The sequence below is a fragment of the Streptopelia decaocto genome (assembly GCF_964273445.1).
Source record: "Streptopelia decaocto genome assembly, chromosome: 17".
In the NCBI taxonomy this organism is placed as follows: Eukaryota; Metazoa; Chordata; class Aves; order Columbiformes; family Columbidae; genus Streptopelia; species Streptopelia decaocto.
The window spans coordinates 4443117-4463982 of NC_138672.1; the positions used below are offsets into that span (position 1 = coordinate 4443117).

The 20866-nt window shown below is 43.5% G+C and overlaps 1 protein-coding gene across 1 annotated transcript in view; it reads left to right on the plus strand.

The window, feature by feature from the left end:
- The window catches only part of PAPPA (pappalysin 1), a 174290-nt gene that overhangs the window by 7203 nt on the left and 146221 nt on the right, over nt 1-20866 (plus strand). The window contains exon 2 of the mRNA XM_082067857.1: nt 18749-19817. Within this exon, the coding sequence (XP_081923983.1) occupies nt 18749-19817 (1069 nt within the window). The remainder of the gene's footprint in view (nt 1-18748; nt 19818-20866) is intronic.

Sequence of the window (20866 nt, forward strand, 5' to 3'; positions counted from 1 at the left end):
TACTTAAATTTTCAGTTAGAGTATTTGCCAAACCTGATCCTTTTCCCACAGATAGTCTGTTTTGATTAATTTCCCTTTTTCCTGAGAAAAATATTTTATCAAACATTTCCCACCCTCCTCTGGTCTTAATCTGTGTGGCAGTTCCTACATGGCGGCGCGGTAGGAATGGACGCGTTCACTGTATTGCATTTCTGTTTCTTGAAATCTTGTATTCCAGATTATCTGAAAATGCATCAGAAAAGCCTTGTTTAATCAGAAGCCTCTCCAGTTTTCTCTCAGCTATATCGGCTAATCTAATATCTTATTTTTCTTCATTTAGCCTCTTCTCTCAACACTACAACATTTTTTATCTAACACTGTCTTTACACGATCAGTATTTATTTCTATTTCAAATATGCAGAATATATCAGACTTTTTTGTTTCCCAGGTTCTGGGCACAGAACAATTGACTCTGCTGTCCTTTTTGTTTGGTTATTTTCCCCAAAATGGGAGTTCTAAAAATGAAGGTGTATTCTGACCATATGCTTCCACTGGTCTATGGACATTTCCCTGCCTTGGGGTAGCTGATATCTGGATAAGATTCTTAGTTTTATTTCTGTGGAGAATAAATGCTTGATTGTTTTTCTGCTAATTTCTGCTTGTCCCTGCATTTCTCTCCATTTCCTCTGGTGTGAGCATGCATGCACACACACTGTTTCCAAAGCACCTTTGATTTTTTTTCCCAGATCAATAGAGCATTTAAACTCCAACGATCAAGGAAGAGCAGCTTGTTTATTTCCCCATATATTCTGACACAAGTGGCAGATCTTGTAAACTGCTTTGATTTGACGTTAGTGCCTATTATAAAGTTTATTCTCCCCAAAGCCATCCATGAAGTCAAAGTCCTCTTATTCTGAACGTGAACAGAGCAGAACTCAAAAAGGTGAATTACTATAAAAGGAGTTAAAAGCAAAACAAGAGTGTAAGAATTTGCTTTCACCTCTCCGTGTTCATAGTGATCAGAACAATTTGCTTAATTGAGGGACTGTTCAACATCCGTGGGGTGCAGGATGTATCACAGTTAAAACTGTGAACAAATAGAAATACAAGTCAGATTGTCCCTTGGTGAGAGTGGAGCTGGATTCATGATGTTAGATTTATGCAAGCAGCATGGATTTATCCTAAACCTGTTGAAGATCATGAAGAAATACCATTGACCTTGGCTGACTCTGACGTGGGCTCTGATTTCAGAGTCTCTTCTGCACCCCTTCCCTGCAGCCTCGACCCTTCCATGGTCCTTCAGCATCCCTTATTTTGCTGTCCTGGCTTTGGATGTAAGAGAAGAAAAACTGCAAAGCCCTAACATTGGAGAAATTGGCCAGGGGATGGGGACATGTTTATTTTAGTTGGTTTTGCTATACTCCAAATCCCACTTTGGCCTCTGTCTCTTTCAACCTTTCTCTCTCTTTTTTTTTCCTTTAAGTCAGTATTAAAAAGAGAACTTATTCAAAACAACACGCTCTCCGGTTTAGTGTTTTGCTGGGTGATGTAAGTGTGTAACTTTCCCGGCCAATCCCTCCACCCTCTCTTATCACCATCCTGGTCTCAGTTCCTTCTCTACTATCTGGTGTCCTTGATTCCCCCATCGTTCCCTCCCTCCTGCTCCACACAGTTGCTGCTTTTCTCCTCCCCAGCAAGCACACACCATGTGTAACCCTGCGCTTTCAGTCAGTCTCGTCTTCTTTCGCTGCAGGAGGGTGATGTCCCTTTCTTGGGGACCAAGGGTGGCCACCGGCTTGGTGGCTCCAGCCAGGTGGTGTTGGAAGTGCTGTGGGAACAGCGGGTAAGCAGGCTGGGTGTTTGTGTGCTTACTCAGGACATATGCTCATGCATATTTTTCCGGGAATTATTGATATTGTTCTGTTTAATATCCATCCTAGCGGTACACAAACAAGGAGCGAGCAGTTGTTCTCCCAGAGAGGGAACGGGGGTGAAGTGAAACTGAGAAGCATCTGGAATTGGCCTGGTGAAGCAACATCTGAGAGAAGTGACACCAGCTCATGAAAGCAAAAGAATTCCTGTGTTAGAGAGGAAAACCATTCTGTTCTTTGCTGGTTAACGCCTGGGGTCTGGTAGGCTTTGCTTGAGTCTTCCTTTTGAGTGATGCTTAGGGCTCTTTTATCTCTTCTCCTTCCTCCCCTCTGCTGTGTTTTTCCTCCTTTTGCTTATCTAATTTATTGTCTCTTTATTTGCTTTAAATCACTTTCCCATATGGATTTCTCTCCTCTGACCCATCTTCCCCTCCCTCATCTGATTCCCAGGAGTCCTCTGTCGTCATGGAATTGGGAGAAGAGCAGCCCTATTCCCGACACGGAGCATCAGCTGCAGGCTCCTTTCCTCCTTCGTTTTCTTCCTTGCCTGTTCTCTGCTGTTAGTGCTGGAAGCATATTCTCAAAGATCATCCATTGGATTGAGGAAGGAGATCTTATCACCATTATTTTGTTTGTTTTATTCAAAACAGGGAAAGAAATGGAAAGGAAAGGCCTTCACTCTTACCAGTGTTACTTAGTTTTGAGTGTAGGTTTTTTTTTTTCTCCTGTACTAATGTACCTACTACTGTTATTTTCCTTTATAATTGCAGTAAAGTTGTGGTTTTGTAGTCCTGCTAACTGCCTTGATGCATCCTGCTCATGATGGGAAGTTTCTCAGGCATGAGACAACATTGCCCTTAAAATCAGGGAAATTGAGGAACAGAGGGACGTCCTGATTTGTCCAAGCTTTGGCAGTATGTTGATGACAGAGCTGGAAAAAGAGCCCAGCAGGCTTGACCTTTTGTGAAACACTTTCTATTAGGAACTGTGATAGTTATTCCTCAGCCCGGGTGGTTCTTTGTGTGAAGTCAACACACCCTGATTCCTGTAGGGTGTTTTGTTGTAGCTGCTGATGGTTCCTCACTGGGTAATTGTTGTACTGAGCTGATGGTGGTTATGGCCTTTCACCTGGTGTTGCCCTGTTGAAAGCACTGGCAAGATGGGTGATGGGTGAAGAAGACACCTTGTATGTGTGACATGAGCTCTTTGGAGATGGCAGAGAAATCAGATGGTCTGGAATTAATATCTCTGACATAGACATGTTGGTGATGTTTGAATCGGCATGAATTATTGTATTTCTCAAATGGAACAGCCCATAATGGGAGAGAAAAGCAAATATCACCGAAGTCCCTTAGTTCAGAGTGCACTCATTTAAATGGAAATACTTTGATATCTTTGATACATCTGCATATTGATTAATATATTGACTTGCAGAAACAGCTTACTAAGCATGTTCCTAAAAAATGCCGAAAATCTGTCTCTTGATATCTCAGGTTATTAATTAAGGGCAAAAGCAACTCATGTACTCATTAGTTCAATATGGCCTGGGTGAGTGGTTGCAGAACGGGCTTTGCACATGTTAGTGCCCCAGACTGTTTCGGGGAGGGGTCGTCATCTAGTTCACGCTCTCATGAATAAACAACCTATGTTTCTGTCGGGAGCGTCAACAGAGGGAGGCTGTACATCATACAATCCACACCATTTTGCTCTGAATCCAGCAGCATCTGTGCTTGTACAGACTGAGGCGCTAAGGCTGAAATCCGGCGCTCGCATTGCTACCGTCTCACATTGCACCTGTCGTCTGGATAAACAGAGCAGCCTCACTGAGGTCAAAACAGCACCTTTCACCAGTGATCATTTAATTCTTTTCTGTGTGAATTAGACAAGAATTGGAAGGCTTCTGTGCTGTAGCTCATGAATGGAGATGCTCAGGGAGAAAAAGCAAATGTTAACGAAATGCATTACGCAGGCGATTTTGAAACATGTCCTTGGCAGAAGGAAGGGTGAGCAGTGCAAGCCAGATTCTGCTGTTGAACGCACCGATGCAAACCTACAGTATAGTCCGCTAGAGAGGAAATCAAGGGGGCTGCCCCAGACTGATGAACGTGTAGAATTTGGGGCAGAAGTAGAGTGCGTGCAATGGGGAAAATGAACAAGCTGAGGAGTGGATGTCGTGGAGAGCAACCTCCGAGCGCCGGCACCGCTGTGGATGGTTTAATTTGTGTGTGTAATGGGTATGGTGATGCAGTGGGAAACATTTGTACAATGTGGGGTTGTTTTTACTTTTTGGAGCATTTTCTGGATACACCTATCGTAATCCCTCTAGACTGTGAAATTAGGCCACGTACTGGTTTTACAGTGAGCCCTTTGTGTTTCTGGCAGCAAACACTCCTGAACTCTGCTCTCCAGTCTTGCGGCTGTAAACTCCTTCACCCCCTCCCATACTGTCCCATCTCCAGCAATAATATCCCCTCCTCTGTTGATAAACAAACACCCCCAGAGGAAGTTCACAGGAAGAATAGTTATTGAAAATGAACCATGCGGTCAGGTCCAGGCCGTGGGTTGCTGCGTGTTTCCTACTCTACATCTGCTTGTAGGAGTTGCCTTGATGAGATGTCTGCCTGTCTGTTTAACCATGAGTCTTTTCCTTCTTTTCCAGTCCTCATGGAAAATGCAGAAGATAAAAGAGAGAGTAAAATTAGTCTCAATTTGCTTTAAAATCAGCGTGGACAGTATTTGGGAACCCCAAGAAGGGAGACTAGCTTCAATGAACTTGTAGAATTTCTTCTTGAGAAATACACAAATTTTTGTCTGGTCTTCTTTTAAACACTGAAATGTAGATTCTGGCTTCAGGCAAAACTCTTGCTCTTGAGTTGTGCAAAGGCTGGAAAAGGACTAGAACAGCCCAAAAGATAATTGTCCTACTGCAGTCTGAGCAGGAGGCTGATGGATCTGGTGTCACCCATCTCTCTCACGGAGCCACCAGTGTAAGGAGGTAGGAGTGAGCGGGACCCAAGGAAATAGGTAACTGTGCAGTCACTGTGAGCTCTGGAACAAGGGAAAGGTAGGGATGACAATGGTAATGGAAAACACAAAATGCTTTAACTTGCTCCAGAGGTCCCTCAAATCCCTCACAGCCCAAGGGGAACCCAAGAAAATATCTGTTTACTTGTGGCTCTCCTGGGTTGTGCCTTTGGTACTGTGCCTTGGTGGCCTTAAGTAGAAGCTGATGGAATTACGGGTCTGTTTACTTCCAGGAGATGCTGGGATCCTGTATAAAGCCTTTCTGGCTATTCAAATATGTGAGGAAAACCACCAAATTAAAGAAAAGCTCTGGGAGTGGTGGAGGCAGCACTGGAGAGGGCTGTGGCTTCTCACTTGTACAGAGGTGTGGTATCAATATAGTGCTCATGTCACTGTCCCAGGCTTCCTCTCTTCCTTAAGGAATGTCTTTGGAAATTGGGAATGAGGGTGTTTAAACAGATTTAACAGATGTGAAAGTTGTAGTCCTACTTTTAGTTCTAAGAGCCTTGAAGGTTTAGATGTATTACAAAAGGTTTCCAGTGCTGGCACAATTTCCGTACCTTAAAATAGGATGGTTTAAAATAGTCTTATCTGTTGCTTTTTGTTGAAAGAGCTGTTTCTCTTATTGTACAAATATTTTCTGGCATGTAATTAATAGCCTTATCCGTAAGACTATTCCAGTGTGGTCTCTCCGCCTCCCACCCCAATGGGGAAGAAAGACAATCAGAAATGAGCATTTCGTATTGCAGCATGGACAAATTTATCAGTTGTTGCACAGTCCCTTTGCCTGTGAACAGATTAAATGAAGAAGGGAGACAGGGTGGCGGTGGAAATGGACCTGATTTATACTGGTGAGCTTCCTTCCGGAATTTCAGGATAGCTATCAACTGTTCCTCCTAGGAGGAATATTGAGCGATTCGTTCTTGCCCTTTCAAGAGCTCTGAATTAATGAAGAGCAGAGTATCTTCTGCTCATCTTTGCACTGGGAAAGACTGGAATTCCCCAAAGTCCTCTTGCTAGAGATGGTTTAATCAAACAGACTGTTTACATTCTGTGTCTCACCAGAGGCAACGCTCAAACAGGGGTGGTCTTCAGCTATACGCTGTAATACTAAGGGTTTATTTTATTTTCTTTCAAACATCAGCATACCACCAGTTTTACTGGGAAATGGCTGTATCCAAACACCTGCAGGCTCCGTGGAACAGACCAGAGAGAGAAACAACAGCAGCTGCATCTCACAGAGGCAAAATGACACTGCCAGGGGTCTGTGCTGCTTCTCCAAAGGTTTCTGCAGGGTTGGGATTTGGCAGCAAAAGTGGTCCAGGAGCACTTGTGCTCATGGAGGAAAACACCTCACAGAGGTAGGAGCCTGAGCACTGCACCAAACTCTTCTCTCTGCTTCAAGCACTGATGGCAGAGGCAAGAGAAACAGGGTGTTTCTGCCCCAGCCATGTGTTTTGTCCCACACTGTCATGGCCAAACTATTGTAGTGACCAGTTTCTGTGCCCTGATACTTTAGAAGGCACTAAGTGAAATGGGAACTCTGTATTTCATGAGAGGGAAGAAGGAAATGAGACTATAGTAGCTCTTCCTACTATTGCCCATCTGCCTCTGGATGAATGTCGCTTGCACTTATATCTAGAAACCAACACTTTACAGCACATCTGTATGTCTGAAATGGGCCACAAACCTTGAGTCCGGATCTAATCTTGTGTTCAGATACAGGGTTTTTCTTAAAAAATATTTTGGTATCTTCTGGAAGTGATGTATTTCCGCTCCCCATGCCCAGGATTTTCTGTGCATCATCGAGGAGGATGCACGTAAGTAGGCAGCGAGGCCGACATTCTTCCAAACCCAAGCAATCCAACCAGCTGTTCAGCAGGGATGTTATTTATTGAGAACTGTCAATGTGTTCAACACATGGTGTCTTTTGCACTGACAAGCTCGCAGCTTGGCTTTGATGGGGTTTCTCTGACACTTGTCAAACACTGGGGACAGGGCAAGTTTTTATGTGAAAATTATTATAGAAGGGCATTGCAAAAAGATGTTCTGTAAGGAAAGGAGAGACAGAAACTCTCTGGCAGAGAAGAAAACAGAGGGATTTGCAAAGGGTTTCTTTTTGGCTGGCGGTCGCGGGAAGAGAACAGAGATTTCCTTCAGCGATAAATTAGATGCTTTGGGAGAAAGAGAGTGTTTGTGTCAGCGGTGATGAAACTGCTGTGTGAGAGAGAAGCAGGCTCCCTCTTCTGCTAATCCAAGCTGCTTGTTTTGTGGCAGAGTGGTTGGAGGTGCACAGGTTGCACTGGGATTTTAGCTCCTGCATTGCAATTGCTCTGAGGTGCCTTCAGCTCTGTCCTTTCCGTCTGTGAAGGTGGGATAATGGTTCTCAACAGCCTTTAGAGATGCTGTTTGTAAGGATGAGGTAATAACATCAGTGCAGCGACAGCGATGCTGTAAATGGCAAATGCCGCTCCATGGTACCAAAAGGAAGAAATGCTCAGCCAACAAGTCCCATTGGCCAGGGTCGTGTTCGGTCCCTGCAGCGCTGGGCTGCGATAAAGAGAAGACTCAGGTTGAGGGATGCCAGACACAAAAAGACAGAGGTATATCTTGCCAATCTCACACTTATCAATTTGTCCCATCTTTTTTCTCTTGACTTGTGTAAGCTCGTATTCATGAGTATCCCAGGTATTTATTTTCCCCTACTGAAAAACAGTGTGACTCTGGCCACATTCCCTCCTATTCAGCACAATGTAATCTTGGCTCTTTACTAGTTAATATTTTCTGTCAACAACCTGCAAGAAAACATAAACTCAGTGCTGATAAAATTTGCAGATGTTGCAGAGTTCAGGGAGTGGTAAACGATGACCAAAACAGGACTCTCTTTTGGGTGTTTTCAAAAATTGAGAACATGCAAACAGTATGCATTTAGACTAAAGCCAAATGTGAAGTCATACATATAGAAAGACGGGCGGCAGGTCAGATGTAAAGGATGGATGGTGGGGGAAGGGGCTTTCACCTGGAAGCTGAGTGTGTAGGAGTAACCACATGTTGGAATAGATAAAGCATGTCAATGTGAGCTGCCAATGTGATGCTGTGGCCAAAGGTTTGGAGTCATCGTTGGCTATGGAAACGGGGAAGCGTTGAACGGGACCGGGGAGGTCCTGTTGTCCTTGTGTTGAAACTGGAGTGGCTGCTGCTGGAGCACTTTGTCCAGCCCTCGTGTCCACAGTTTACGAAGGATGTTGTATGAAAGAGGATTTAGAGGGGGAAAAAAAAATAACCGTGACAATAATTATAGGATTTGTAACAAGACTTGAAGTATTTGACTCGGAAAGATTAAGAGGTGGCTTGATCATCATGATCTTTAAGTATATGTTTGGGGAATATTAATCTGATAATTGGAGGTTGGGAATCTAATAATAGAGGATATGAGTAAATCCAGTGGATGCACATGGAGACTAAGCAGCTTCAGAACAGGGAAAAAATGCAGTATTTTAGCTTTAAGAGTAGTCAACCATTGAAAAACCTTTCCAAGTAGGATGGTGGAATACCTGTCACCCTAACTTTCACGTTAAAATTCAGTGTTTTTCCAAATTACAAGTTCTTTAAAGAGGAGTTAATTCAGTCCTCACCTGTATTGTGTCTCAGCACTTCTGTAATGTGAGATTATTCTGGGGTTTTCAGCTATTATTGCAATAATAATTGAAGGCAATAGTAAAACACAGGTAGCAGCAGGATGCTAATTTTGAACCTTTAAATTTTCCAGTATTTCTGTGGATTCTCCTTGATAGCGATAGGGTATTTCTAATCGGCATAATATTCCCACCTCTTTTTTTAGTGTCTTCTGGGCATTGCTATAGTTGAATTGTCAGGCTCAGTTTCACATGATGTTCTTGATCTGATTTAGATTTTGTCACTGAGCATTGACTTGGCTTTTCCCCTTCAAAACAGCCCAGTGTGCCAGTCTGGAAGACAAGCTGCAAATCAAGACTGAAATCTTTTCTCATTGACGGTAGCAGCAGTTTTACTATTGACTTCAATGACACCAAGAATTTACCTCCAGAATACAACTTTGGGGAGTGAGGTCGAGGTTTCCTTCTAGAAGCTGGAGCATTGGCGAGGTCAGGACTGTGAAGCTAGCACAGCAATCAGCCCTTAAAAACAAAGAAGTGAATGAGAACGCAGAAAATAAGCTTGGGATGACTTTTGCTTGTCCTCTCCTTGCTGGGTGGTCTGTGTTACGGTCTCAGGGCAGAGCAGCGGTCTGGAAGGGTATGTAGGTTGTGTGCTGAAATGACCTATTCCCGGGACTTTGGCTGGGTTGCAACCAGAAAATATAGAGCAAAGACCTATCAAAGGTAATTAGTGTTCTGAGACAGGATTTTATTTCATTTGAGCCATGCTCAGCTGGAGACTGTTTCTCAAAATTCAGATTTAAGCCAAAAGCTTGAAATGCCCCAGTCTGCTCCCTCAAAGCACATGTACACATAGGTCTATGCACAGAGAAAGTAGCGCATATACATGCTGTTTTGTTAGTCTTCATTTCTTTGGTTCCAGGTTTAACCAAAAGTGGAAGGGCTGAAATAACTTAAGAAAGGTTGGACATATGATATTTCCTGCTGCTCAGCTAAACACAAGAATTGCCAAAAATCTTCCAAGGTAGCTTGTTTCTTTTACATTTTTCTCCCAGTTCTGCAGACTTGAGAAGGTCAATTACTTCTGAGAAGCATTTGACTTTGGCAATGCTTATGGAAAGCGAAGTAGAATTATGACCTTTTGGAGGTTTGCCCATCGCTGTCCCATCTTGTCCTTTAAGAACTAAAGGCTGAATTTTCAGCTACAGCCTTCGGCTTAATAGGTGTGAATTTGTTTCTGTACACTTCTAAGACTTTGCGAGTACCTGCGTGAGAATTTGCTTTTAGATGTCTATTTATTTGTGCTCACAGATCAAGCGATCACTGATATTTGTAGAGCAGAAATACAGGCTCAGGTATTTGCAAGAGGAAAATCATACCAAATCAAATGAAATTGGATTCAAACTGAGCAGAAAAATAGAGGTCTAAAATTATATACTTAGGTTAGTATGTGGTGACTACAGCCTATCTGGAATGCACACTATAATAGTTATATCATGTTAGAGAGGCAGGGTTTTTTTCAGCAAGATGTTTCCTAGAAAGCAGAAACATCTCTGTGGTTTGTGTATGGGTTTGGAACTTGTATGCAAGTATGGAGCGGGAATTTGAGGCATGAAATAATCATGATGAGAGAAGGGCCGGATCCCTTTCAGAAGCGACAGCAGCAAAGAGGCACCATCGGCTCCGTTCCGCCTGCTGTTGCTGCACGCTGTTCTGGGTATTGCAGCAGAGACGGTTCTTTTAAGGTTGGTAAATTCCTCAGTTGTTTCTATTAGTACAGGAAAGATGCAGTCATATGAGAAAGCCAGATGCAATAAGATATTTGAGCCTGGATAAGATCTTAAGATATTTTTACAATAAGATGTTTAATTCGCACTGAGGCAAAGACCTTGCATGGTATGAATCAGTGTAAATGCACTGGAACTCCTCGGTTTTGCACTCACAAAGTATCTGCCCAAGAATGTTCTCAAAATCCGATTAAATAACTAGAACTGTTTCATGTGGAAATGCCCCTCAATTACAAAGACAAGTCTAAGCTATCATGATGTGATTTTTACAGCCTCCTTGCAGGGTGCCCTAGTTTGCATTCATGGAATTTTTTGTTTTTGTTTTGGTTTTGTAATAATGTGGATGTTGGCCATCTGTCTGATCCTGGAAAGGTTGTAAGGTTGTCCCCGCTCCCCAGGTCCTCTTCCCACTCCCTCATTGATCATAATGTTTGATTTAGGTGCCACTAGATTTCCTCCTTTGTTCTCCAGCCCTCGCTTCCCCCCCACAAACACACATGCATTGTGCAATGGTGTAAAAGCTCTTGTCTCTGCAGCTGGGAGTAGTAACTGCTCAGCTGGTTCCAGTGCTGCCCTAAAGCTGCTGTAAAGGTCAGAGACAAGGGAATTCTAAAAAGCAAAACAAGCTGTGTTGTTGTCCCCCGTTTCAATCCTGGCTAGGTGTTTTGATCAGCACCACATGCAATCTCATGCATACAGCTCCAGTTCTCACTGCTGTGTGTTTCTGTGTGTTTCTGGCCATCGAGGGGGTTCCACAAGGCAGCATTTTGGGCGTTTTTCCAGCCCAACAACGGGTTTGGCTGCTGTTGCAGCTGATGGACTTGCAGTGCTCGTCAGGCACAGAGCACATTTTGAAAGGAGGTGCCGTATTGAAGTCCCGGTGGGCTGATGGGTGTTGTGCACGGTCATCTGATGGCACAGATGTGCCCCTAATCATCCTTCCAGGAGAACATTTCCTCCTGGGATGCTCTGGCCATCTGATCTGCTCTGAGGTATGCTGACCTATCTTGACCCAGTTTATGATCAATTCTCTCGGCTGTTTTCTAAAAGGAGCCCAGAAAATACCACTTTATCATTTGAATTGCCTGGAAGTTATGGTACTTATAGCTCTGTTCCTTCCGTAGAAGATACTCTCTGTGTTTGCTCTCAAGCATTAACTCTCAGAAAGGGGAGGAAAGCCTCTCTGTGTTAGCATGCATACACAAGAGCAAATTTCTCTGTGGAGCTTTAATAGCTAATCAGTATTTGGCTGATAGTGCAGGGAAGAGGAGGAGATGTGGAGGCAGAGGTAACATATTCCACCAAGCACATTGCTGGGTACGTTCATCTGTGTGTGCAGAGCGACCCTTTTGCTGATGTGCCATTGTATTTACGTCCCTTTTTTTTGCAGCTTTGGTTGTGTGCTTTCAGTTTCGTGTGTGTTACTTGGGCATGCGTACGTGAAAGGCGGGTGATTTTCATGCATGCCTCTTGATATGCATCTGTGTGTTTTGCAACGTCTGCTTTTAAAGTGACAATGAGGTTGATGCTGGATTTCTCTAAAGGTGAATACACTGGCTGAGCTACAATAGGATGGTTAATTCATAACCTGGCTCTGCTGATGGGTGAGCATAGATAAACTTGGAAGTTGAGAGGTGTGTTAAGGTCCCTTTGAGCCAAACCAACAAACTTACTGAGGGCTTTCCATTCCCTATATTTGAAGGATGTCTGAGTTTTTATAAACACTAAACTCAGCTTTGCTATCAGCAGCACTAGAGTATCTAAAACTGGCATCCAGCAGCCTAAATTCTTGTCTGAATCAAGCCTGATGCAAAGTCTCCCGTGTTTATGACATATACCAGTGATTCTCTGAAGGAACACGCTGATGGCTGCAGAGTTTATGACTTAACGTTAAGTAGTACCCAAAGGAAGCCCGACTGTACAATCTTAATACCATCCCTATGTCTACATGTGTTGTGATGATCTCTAAGAACATGGACGCACGCTCGTTTTTCAAGCTTCAACCAAAAATGTTCAGTTTCTGAGAACAAGGCAGGAGAAATAACTTGTTTTGTAGATACTGGAAATCCTTACCCTTGTTCTGTGGAATGTTCCCATGGTCCCAGACTTTATAGCAGGGGCTGAAGTTTGACCCTTGCCAAGGATGTGCTTTTTCCTATCCGTCTAAAAGCCCGCCCAAAACTAGTTATTAGATCGTAAACAACCACAGACTGTTAACCAAGTACCAGTCTCCACTGGTTCTGCAGATTTATTGTGAAATGCTGAGGAAGATCTAGATAAGAAGCCAACCTTCCCCCCAATGCTTGTTTATGCTGATGCTGTATACAGAGGAGCAAAAGCAATACCCGGTCCAAGGGTGACCCTGTTGTAACACTGCAAGGACTGAAGCTCGCTCCTCCATGCCATCTGGTTCTGCAGTGTTGTGTGTTCACTTACATCTCAAAATCCTCACAATCAAATAAATTCTCACCCCAGCCTACCAGATCTATTTGCAGTAAGCTCTTATATACTGCTAGCGGGTATATTCTCACAATAGGCTCAGTGAAGTGTCGCTAATATGATTGTTCGTGCCAGTGACTGCTCGGTTTCAGCCTACATGATTTTGTTATCAGAAGGGAAGGATTTATATAATGTTCATAACTAACCAACCACTACAAATTCACGTTTTGCTGTTTTAGCTGTTCTCACCTCCCTGTTTTCAGGCTTCAAGGTGTCTCATTGAGCATGTGAGTGACTGGGAATTTGAGAAACAGTACAGAATATATGCTTAATTTAATGCTAAATGGCAATGATATAAAGATGTTGATATTGCAAAGAGCCTTGGGCCAAATTCTCAACGTTAAACAGGCATAGCTGTATTAGACACTGTATTTCTACATGATGAAGATCTTGTCTTTCATATCGAAACAAAAAGACCTCCATCCTTCTGTCTCAGCTCTGAATCCTATTGCCTAGCTTGTGAATGACAATATCTGGTGTAAATTCAGCTAGATTGATGGCAGCAGCAAACGTCCCCTTTTTGCTGGCTTAAGTAGTCCATGGCCACCTGAGCAAGTCTCAGGTGGTTTGCTTGAGCCACTCCTCGTCTCAGGGGGCGACCTCAGGAGGCCTCCCAGCTGTCTTGGAAATGGTATAGACAGAGATGTTGCCTTAAGTACTCTGGACTGTGAATTATTTAACTATTGCGGAAGGAAGTGGGGGCTGGGGGAAGCGTGGCAAAGGAAAGGAGAGATTATTTCTTCCCTTTGTAAAACTATATTGGGTTCAACATCATACCATGAAATATCCAGTGCAGAACTCAAGAACTGCTCCAGTGGATCTTCACTGACTTATCCAATTGCATGGAACATGGGGATACTTAACCCAAATCTGTCACTTTTAATTATTTTCCTCTGGACAGATAAAAGCTTTCTATAGGTTCCTGTAGAATATTTGCTCTTTCAAGCGTTCCTCTGTGCTTTGATACTAAACGATTAAAGCATGCTAAAGAAAAAAACAGCCCCAACCTTTAGCTCCCTGTTCTTGGGCCCCCTGACTGCAGCTTTGATTGTTGACCTAAATTCCCCTTTCATAACTGAGTCCCGTCACCTCTGGTTGGAGTCTCCCAGCAAAACAGCCACGGCCAACTTTCAGAAGTGCAGGGCACTGTTTTCCCTCCTGCCTTGCGTGGCTGTGACGGGCTCGGCGGCACACCTGATGTGTTCAAAGTCAAACCGCCCTTCTTCTCCCCCATCCCCCAGCTTTTCTGCTCCTGGAAAGGAAAGCATAACAAGTCCTTTTTTTTTTTTTTTCCCCTCTCCTGTTGTTCAGCAAAGTGAGGAAACCTTATTCTGCATAAAGAACTAAATCCTTAGGTAATTCTATGGCTGGGCTGATTACCGGTGAGATTGCTCTTAGGAAGATGCAAGAAACTGCACTGAAGTGAGGGAGGGAGACCTGGAGTCTGTTATTGATAATATTAAAGTGGATTACAGTGGCTTGCATGGGCTACTTCAGCCTCTCTTCTTTCAAACTCTGCCCGCAGAGAAAGCTGCTTATGACTCCGGCAGCTACAGCCTCTAGCTGTGAGTTCCCGTTTCTCTGCGGCTGCTGCCGATAAACATCTGCTCCCTGCTCGGCATCGCGAGCTCGGTTGCAGCAATGCCTCGTGTCCTCACCCAGGACGTACATGCTGTGCTCCTGCTACCAAATCATGTCCAGCACACCGGGCCCACATGAGTATGTGGCTCTAGTTTAAGTCCCCAGCAAAGTCCTGAAAGCAAACTGGGGTGCAAATCATACACTGGTGTTAGTCATGGCCTCCTGGAAGAGGTGATGGACAGCTGTATACTGGAGCAGTTGTGGGTCAGTAGCCAAAGAACTGAGATTTCACTTGTAAAAAAAAACAAGAGAGACTGTATTTCTGGTTTTCCATGTTTGCCTTTGGAGTTTAATTTTCCAGCTCTCTCCACTCTTTTGATGCTTAGGAATTTACTTTTCCTCTAAGGGACCGACATCATGGGACTGGAAGGAGCCTCGTAAGCCATCAAAGACTGTCTTTGGCCAAGCATCCAGGAACATGGTATCTTAATCTGTTCATGCATTTCTCTGGAGTTGTCTGAAAAGTGACTCACTCTTTTGTGGGGAAGGAAGGTCACCAATGCGTCTTACTGGAAAGCTGAACTAGCACCTCTTGTTTTTATTTTTATTTTTTAATACAAGAGAAAATTCCATTTCAATCCCTTGGGATTCAGGAACAGGAGCTTTACAGGGGAAAAAAATCATTCAGACTAAGGAATAAGAAGGGCTGTCAGTATTCTTCTCAGTTGTAGCTTCATCCCTTTCTAGCAACTCAAGAGAATCAGAAATGAAGAAAACCATTTGTTGCTGTATGAAACTTGTACTTTTTTAAAAAAGTCTAATTGCTGCAGGGAAAACAAACATCAGTTTTATTTCTCACCATTTCTTGGCTCAGAAACTTCAGGCACATTCGCCAGATTGTGGTTTTGCAGTCACTGGCTTGAGTCTCATTTACCATGAGGCCTCTTTACACCATTCTTGGTTTGTAAAGGGAAATCAAGTAGCTAAAAATGTCCTTTACCACATTATTGTAAAGAATTCTCAGTGTAAATGAGAATCTAAACTCTGTATGCTTTTCATGTAAATGTTGGTTGTGGTCACAGCTGAATTTTGAAATTTGGAGCGTCAACCATTGTAAGGATGATTTTGCTCAAAACCAGCTTTGTTTGGGGTAAAAGAGGCCTCTTCTTGTTTAAAAATGTTCTTAATTATATCTGAGAAATAACTCATGGCTATGGAACCCTTTACTAAATTGAAGTAAATTGTGAAAACATCAAATTATTCAGTTTTCAGAAGTTCTGGCAATTATTTCACATGTCTCTCTTCCAATGGCTTTGGCCTTATTAGTTGTCATAGAAGAAGTAATAAATTCTTTTATTATGACATCCAAACTCCCAGCTGAAATTAGTTTCATTGTGCTGGGGACAAAACGGAAAAGTGACACTCCCTTAGCTGGAGGATTCTTAGTCTGGAGCCAAAAGTGAAGGATTGGGAAAATAGGTACAGCATATAAGCAAAAGAAGGTCACGAAGAACTGGTACAACTTTGCAAGTTATAGGGAATGTGGGTTTCTTATCCCTTTTCTTACTCTTTCTCCTTTCTCTTAAGAATAAAACAAGTCTTGCTGCTGAAACATCTTTTCATCAAGAGCTGGATGTCTGTAATAGTAAAAGTTTGAGAAAAGAATACCGTACGTGGCATATGGATTGAGTAATGACCTTTGCCCTGAACTAAAAAATGTGAGGAGCTGGAATAGTAGAGTGTTTTAGTTCAGCAGCTTTCATACGGGCATGTTCAGTGGTGTCCCTATTGTCACTGTTTTTTTTCTTTTTCTGCCCTTCTTTGGCTCCCTGTAAATCTTGAATTGATGGCAGCTGTTTGAGCCAAGCTCAAGACACGTTGCATCACATCAGGGTTTAAATGCTCAAAGGCAAGGGAGGATTGCTACTATTCTGTAGTATTCCTGCAGCAGCTCCATCTGTTCAGCTGAGGTCAATCACTAGCATCACGCAGCACTTCAGAGAGAGGAAGATGTTCTTTAATACTGGCTTAGAAACCATGTTTCCATTCCACAATAATTTATTAGTTTTTTGGGGGAATATTTCCAGCCTCGGTCAGTACAAAAAGCCAAAAAACTTGACCCTTAAAGACTGTATGGTGGCCTTCCCCAGAGCTGGAGACCCCAGAAGACTGTTCCAGGACGTCCAGCTGTCCATCCACCAGCAGGGATCTTGGATGCCTTAAGAAACAGGTGGAGCAGCTTTTGCATGTGCAGCTGCCCTGTGGTCCTCAGGGCTGGAGAATTTGCTCACTCAGTGGCATGGGTGGGGAGCATGGCCAGGATGGGTTGACCTTCTATTCTTGTGGCCAAGACAGCCGAGGGAGTCCCTAGGGTTCCCTCAGCCATGTTGGAGACCTGGAGCTTCTCAGAGAGATTTGTTGGGACTAACCCGTTTCTGCATCACTTTTTCTGCTCTCACCATGTTGGCGTTTCTTGGCAGGCAAAACCTCTCTTGTAAAATGTCTGACCAGCCCTAATGGGCTTATTACAATGAGTTGGGATTTTTATAACTTTTTTTTTTTTTAATGACTTGTTTGGAAGAGGGACTTGTCTTGCTAACTGTCTTCTCATTCATTTCGGTATTATCCACCCACTATTGTTGGACAATACCTTCATTTGAGATTCATAAAAATACAAACACTTATGGGCTCTCATACATCTGAAAATTAATGCTTAGTAGAAGTGTTTATTCCATAAAGAAAAATTTTGAAAGCTTTAAAAACATACTCCAGAAGGTCATTGGTAGCTTTGGCTTTCCTATCACAAACTTCTCAGGTAAAAATCCATCCTAGCAAATGTTTTGTTTTGGTTTTCTACCATATTTGTTTTCTCCTTCCCTGATTCTCCTCCTCTCCTTTCTCGTGATCAGAAGTAGCAGGGTAAACTAGAAGCTGGTCTCAAAAAGGTTTTGAACTGCGTGCGCCCTACAGATGAATAAACACATTACCTTCTGAACCCTGGGATCCCTTTTCCAAAGGAAACAGGAAAAGGGGGAGCTCAGAGTCCCTAGCAAAATACCAACGTGCAGAAAAAAGCCCTGTTTAAAGTTTTTTAACTTTCCCATCAGAAGAGGGTTTTTTTTTACAGGGGGAGGAGAAGGGGAAGGGTGTGAGGAGAGGGGAAAGGTGGGTGTTGGGAGAGGGGAGGAAAAATACAGTGAATGCTCCGGTAACCTTTGCTCTGTTGATACTAGACAAGACTGCGCTGTTAATGAGTGATTGTTAACAGATGGCTGTTGAGCAACTTAGTCAGAAGCAGGAGATGTTATTTGGTGGTAGTGCTGGGAGGGTTAGGGTGCAGGGGTGAGGCAAGGGGATATTTAGTCTTTTCATGAGGACTGAGCTGTCAGAGATTTATGATTTTCGTTTGGGCTTTTGGAAGTGGAGACTTGGGGGAAGGATTCTTTTCTGTGTGTGGATGGTAGAAAGGCCATTTGGTGCTGAAGGCTCTGACGATTATTTTTTCAGTTGAGGGGTGTCCCTGCAGCCCTTGGCCTTTGGGAACTGAGAGGTGGAAATGTATGTCTTTAGCTTTCCAAACCTCATGTCCCAAACTGAGAAGGAGTGGGCTCTTCCCACTGTCTGAAGACGGGTTAAGAGAGCTTCAGGTGTGGATCCACACTTTGAGAAAAATGATTAGCTCCCTGCGATGCACCGAATTGTTATTGTGTGTGTGTGAGGGGGCAGGGATCCTTCTGAATGTGTGTCTGTCTGTGCATGTTTCTTGCCCTTTCCTGATATGGTATATACCTTGTCCAGCACATCCAGCCATTTCCTTAATGGGTTTTATTTGGTATAAATTTGAAGGTAGCCTCAACACATCCCATTCACTCTATGTAGAATTTGAGTGCTTGATCCTACCAAGATTATTGCGGTTGTTCAGTGTATCTCAAACGGTGCAGATTTTATACTTAATTCTCCTCTGGATCTTATATGCAAGGTTCAGGGATGTGAGGTACAAATGAGATCACAAAGGATTGCTTCTCAAGGGTCTTCTTATTTTCAACCAGGGATGTATGGTTTGAGTGAAGGCAGGAACCAAATGCACAGTACAACATTTTGCAAAAAGGTTTTGGTCTTTAATCAGGATAAACGGAATACCATTTGTACACACTGCTGGCAAAATGTGACCTTTAATAGCAAGTCTTAACATGACCTCCCGCAATCGTGCCCTAGATAATTTAATGTCTTTCTTGTACACTAACTTTGTAACATATGTAGGTGAGTGTGTGCATATAAATATAGAGAGATATATGTATACGATTGAAAGACTAATTTTTTTTATTCTGTCATCCTTATTTATTCATATTTCTTTTTTGGGGGCACATAGGACTGTATGACAAATGTTCTTACACCTCCCGTGACCGAGGATGGGTCCTGGGGATTAACACCGTCAGTGACCAGGGGAATAGAGACCCCCGCTATTTCTTCTCTCTGAAGACGGACCGTGCTCGCAAAGTAACCACCATTGCAGCACATCGCAGCTACCTCCCCAACCAGTGGGTGCACCTGGCTGCCACGTATGATGGGCACCTGATGAAACTCTATGTGAACGGTGCCCAGGTGGCCACGAGTGGAGAGCAAGTGGGCAGCATCTTCAGTCTTCTGACCTTGAAGTGCAAGGTGCTCATGGTTGGAGGAAATGCCCTGAACCAGAATTATCGGGGTTACGTAGAGCACTTCAGCCTCTGGAGGACAGCCCGGTCTCAGAAGGAGATCTTGTTGGACATGGGCCAGGCAATTCACAGACAAGACATGCCTCTACCTCAGCTAGTTCTTCAAGACAGTTTACTGAATGTGAAAAACACCTGGTCTCCCATGAAGGATGGCAGCAGTCCTCAGAGCAAGTTCAGCTATCATCACGGCTATTTGCTGGATACCAGCCTAGAGCCTCCGCTCTGCGGACAGACAGTCTGTGACAACACGGACGTCATCACCAGCTACAACAAGCTCCCCAGGTTCCGCCGCAACAAAATTGTTCGCTACCGTGTGGTAAATCTCTACGATGACAAGCACCAGAACCCCACTGTCAGTCGGCAGCAGATTGAGTTCCAGCATCAGCATTTAAATGAGGCTTTCAGCCGCTACAACATCACCTGGGAGCTGGAGGTGCTGGAGGTGAAGAACTCTTCCCTTCGCCACCGCCTCATCCTGGCCAATTGTGACATCAGCAAGATCGGGGATGAGAACTGTGACCCCGAGTGCAACCACACCTTGACCGGGTACGACGGCGGAGATTGCCGGCACGTACGCCACACGCTCTTCAACAAGAAGAAGCAGAACGGTGTGTGTGACATGGATTGTAATTACGAGAGATACAACTTCGATGGTGGGGAATGCTGTAACCCAGAGATAACGGAAGTCACCAAGACGTGCTTTGACCCATATTCTCCTTACAGGTAGGCAATTTCTTAAACAAATAAGCATTTTTGCGATCATATTAATGAATATTTGTCTAGGTATCGATCAGCCTGCTGGCTGTTAACCCTTGTGTTATTGGCATTATGGGTTTTGGAGTTTTTAATTTATTTTTTTCTTAGTATGTAGCTCACATTACGGTTATCCAAATGCAGTCTCAGTAACGGTCTCAACAGAGTCTTAACAATAAATTGGTATTCCCCATGTAGGCTACAGAAAGTTATTGCTAAGGACCAAAGCAGCCAGCTTTGGGAGACCCATTGGTTGGTTATGAGCAGTATATTGTACCATTGCACAGTTTATTTTAACCACAGACTCTTAGGAGTGGGAATTGGATGTCAGAGAAAGCTCATGTGTATTTGAAGAGTGAAGAGCCCCTCAGGAATGGAATAGAACATAAATACACGTAGGGAGACTTGAATTCTGTAGCACGTTATTGAAGGTAGGTGGGTTATTTTATATTCTTAATACCATGAGTACAGCACTGCTGTGGAGGAGCAGATGAATCCATGGGTTATAAGGAGGGAGGGTGGTACCAGGTTCCTGGCAGTGCTGCTGCACATGTTGGGTGGGTAATTGAACTCTTCTGCACCCTTTTCTATACATATGAAATTGGGGGTAGGGCCACTTCATTGTAAATGGTAGGGAAACTTACTGCAGGTGGATGTGAGATGATAAGATCCTGAGATCCTCAGCTAAAGGCTTCCTTTTGTTGTGGTTTGAAGAGGGGCATCCCTGAATAACTTGCATCAGTTGAGTACCACCTACCTAGAGTTACTCCAAATTGCTTCTGATAATCTTCAGATAAAGTTATTAGATTTAAGTAAAAAAGTGTTCCCTGTGAATGACTTAGAAATCTAAACACAGAGATGAAGGTTAAAGCAGAAATTCTGTTGTCTGTATCCCATGTTACAGGGGTTTCTTTAGGGCAATTCAGGGAGTCATGGGGGAAAAAACACTCAATGGTTGGAACACCCTGTGTTGTCAAAACTGAAGGCCAGGTTAAGACGTATGAGCTCTTCAGGAGTCC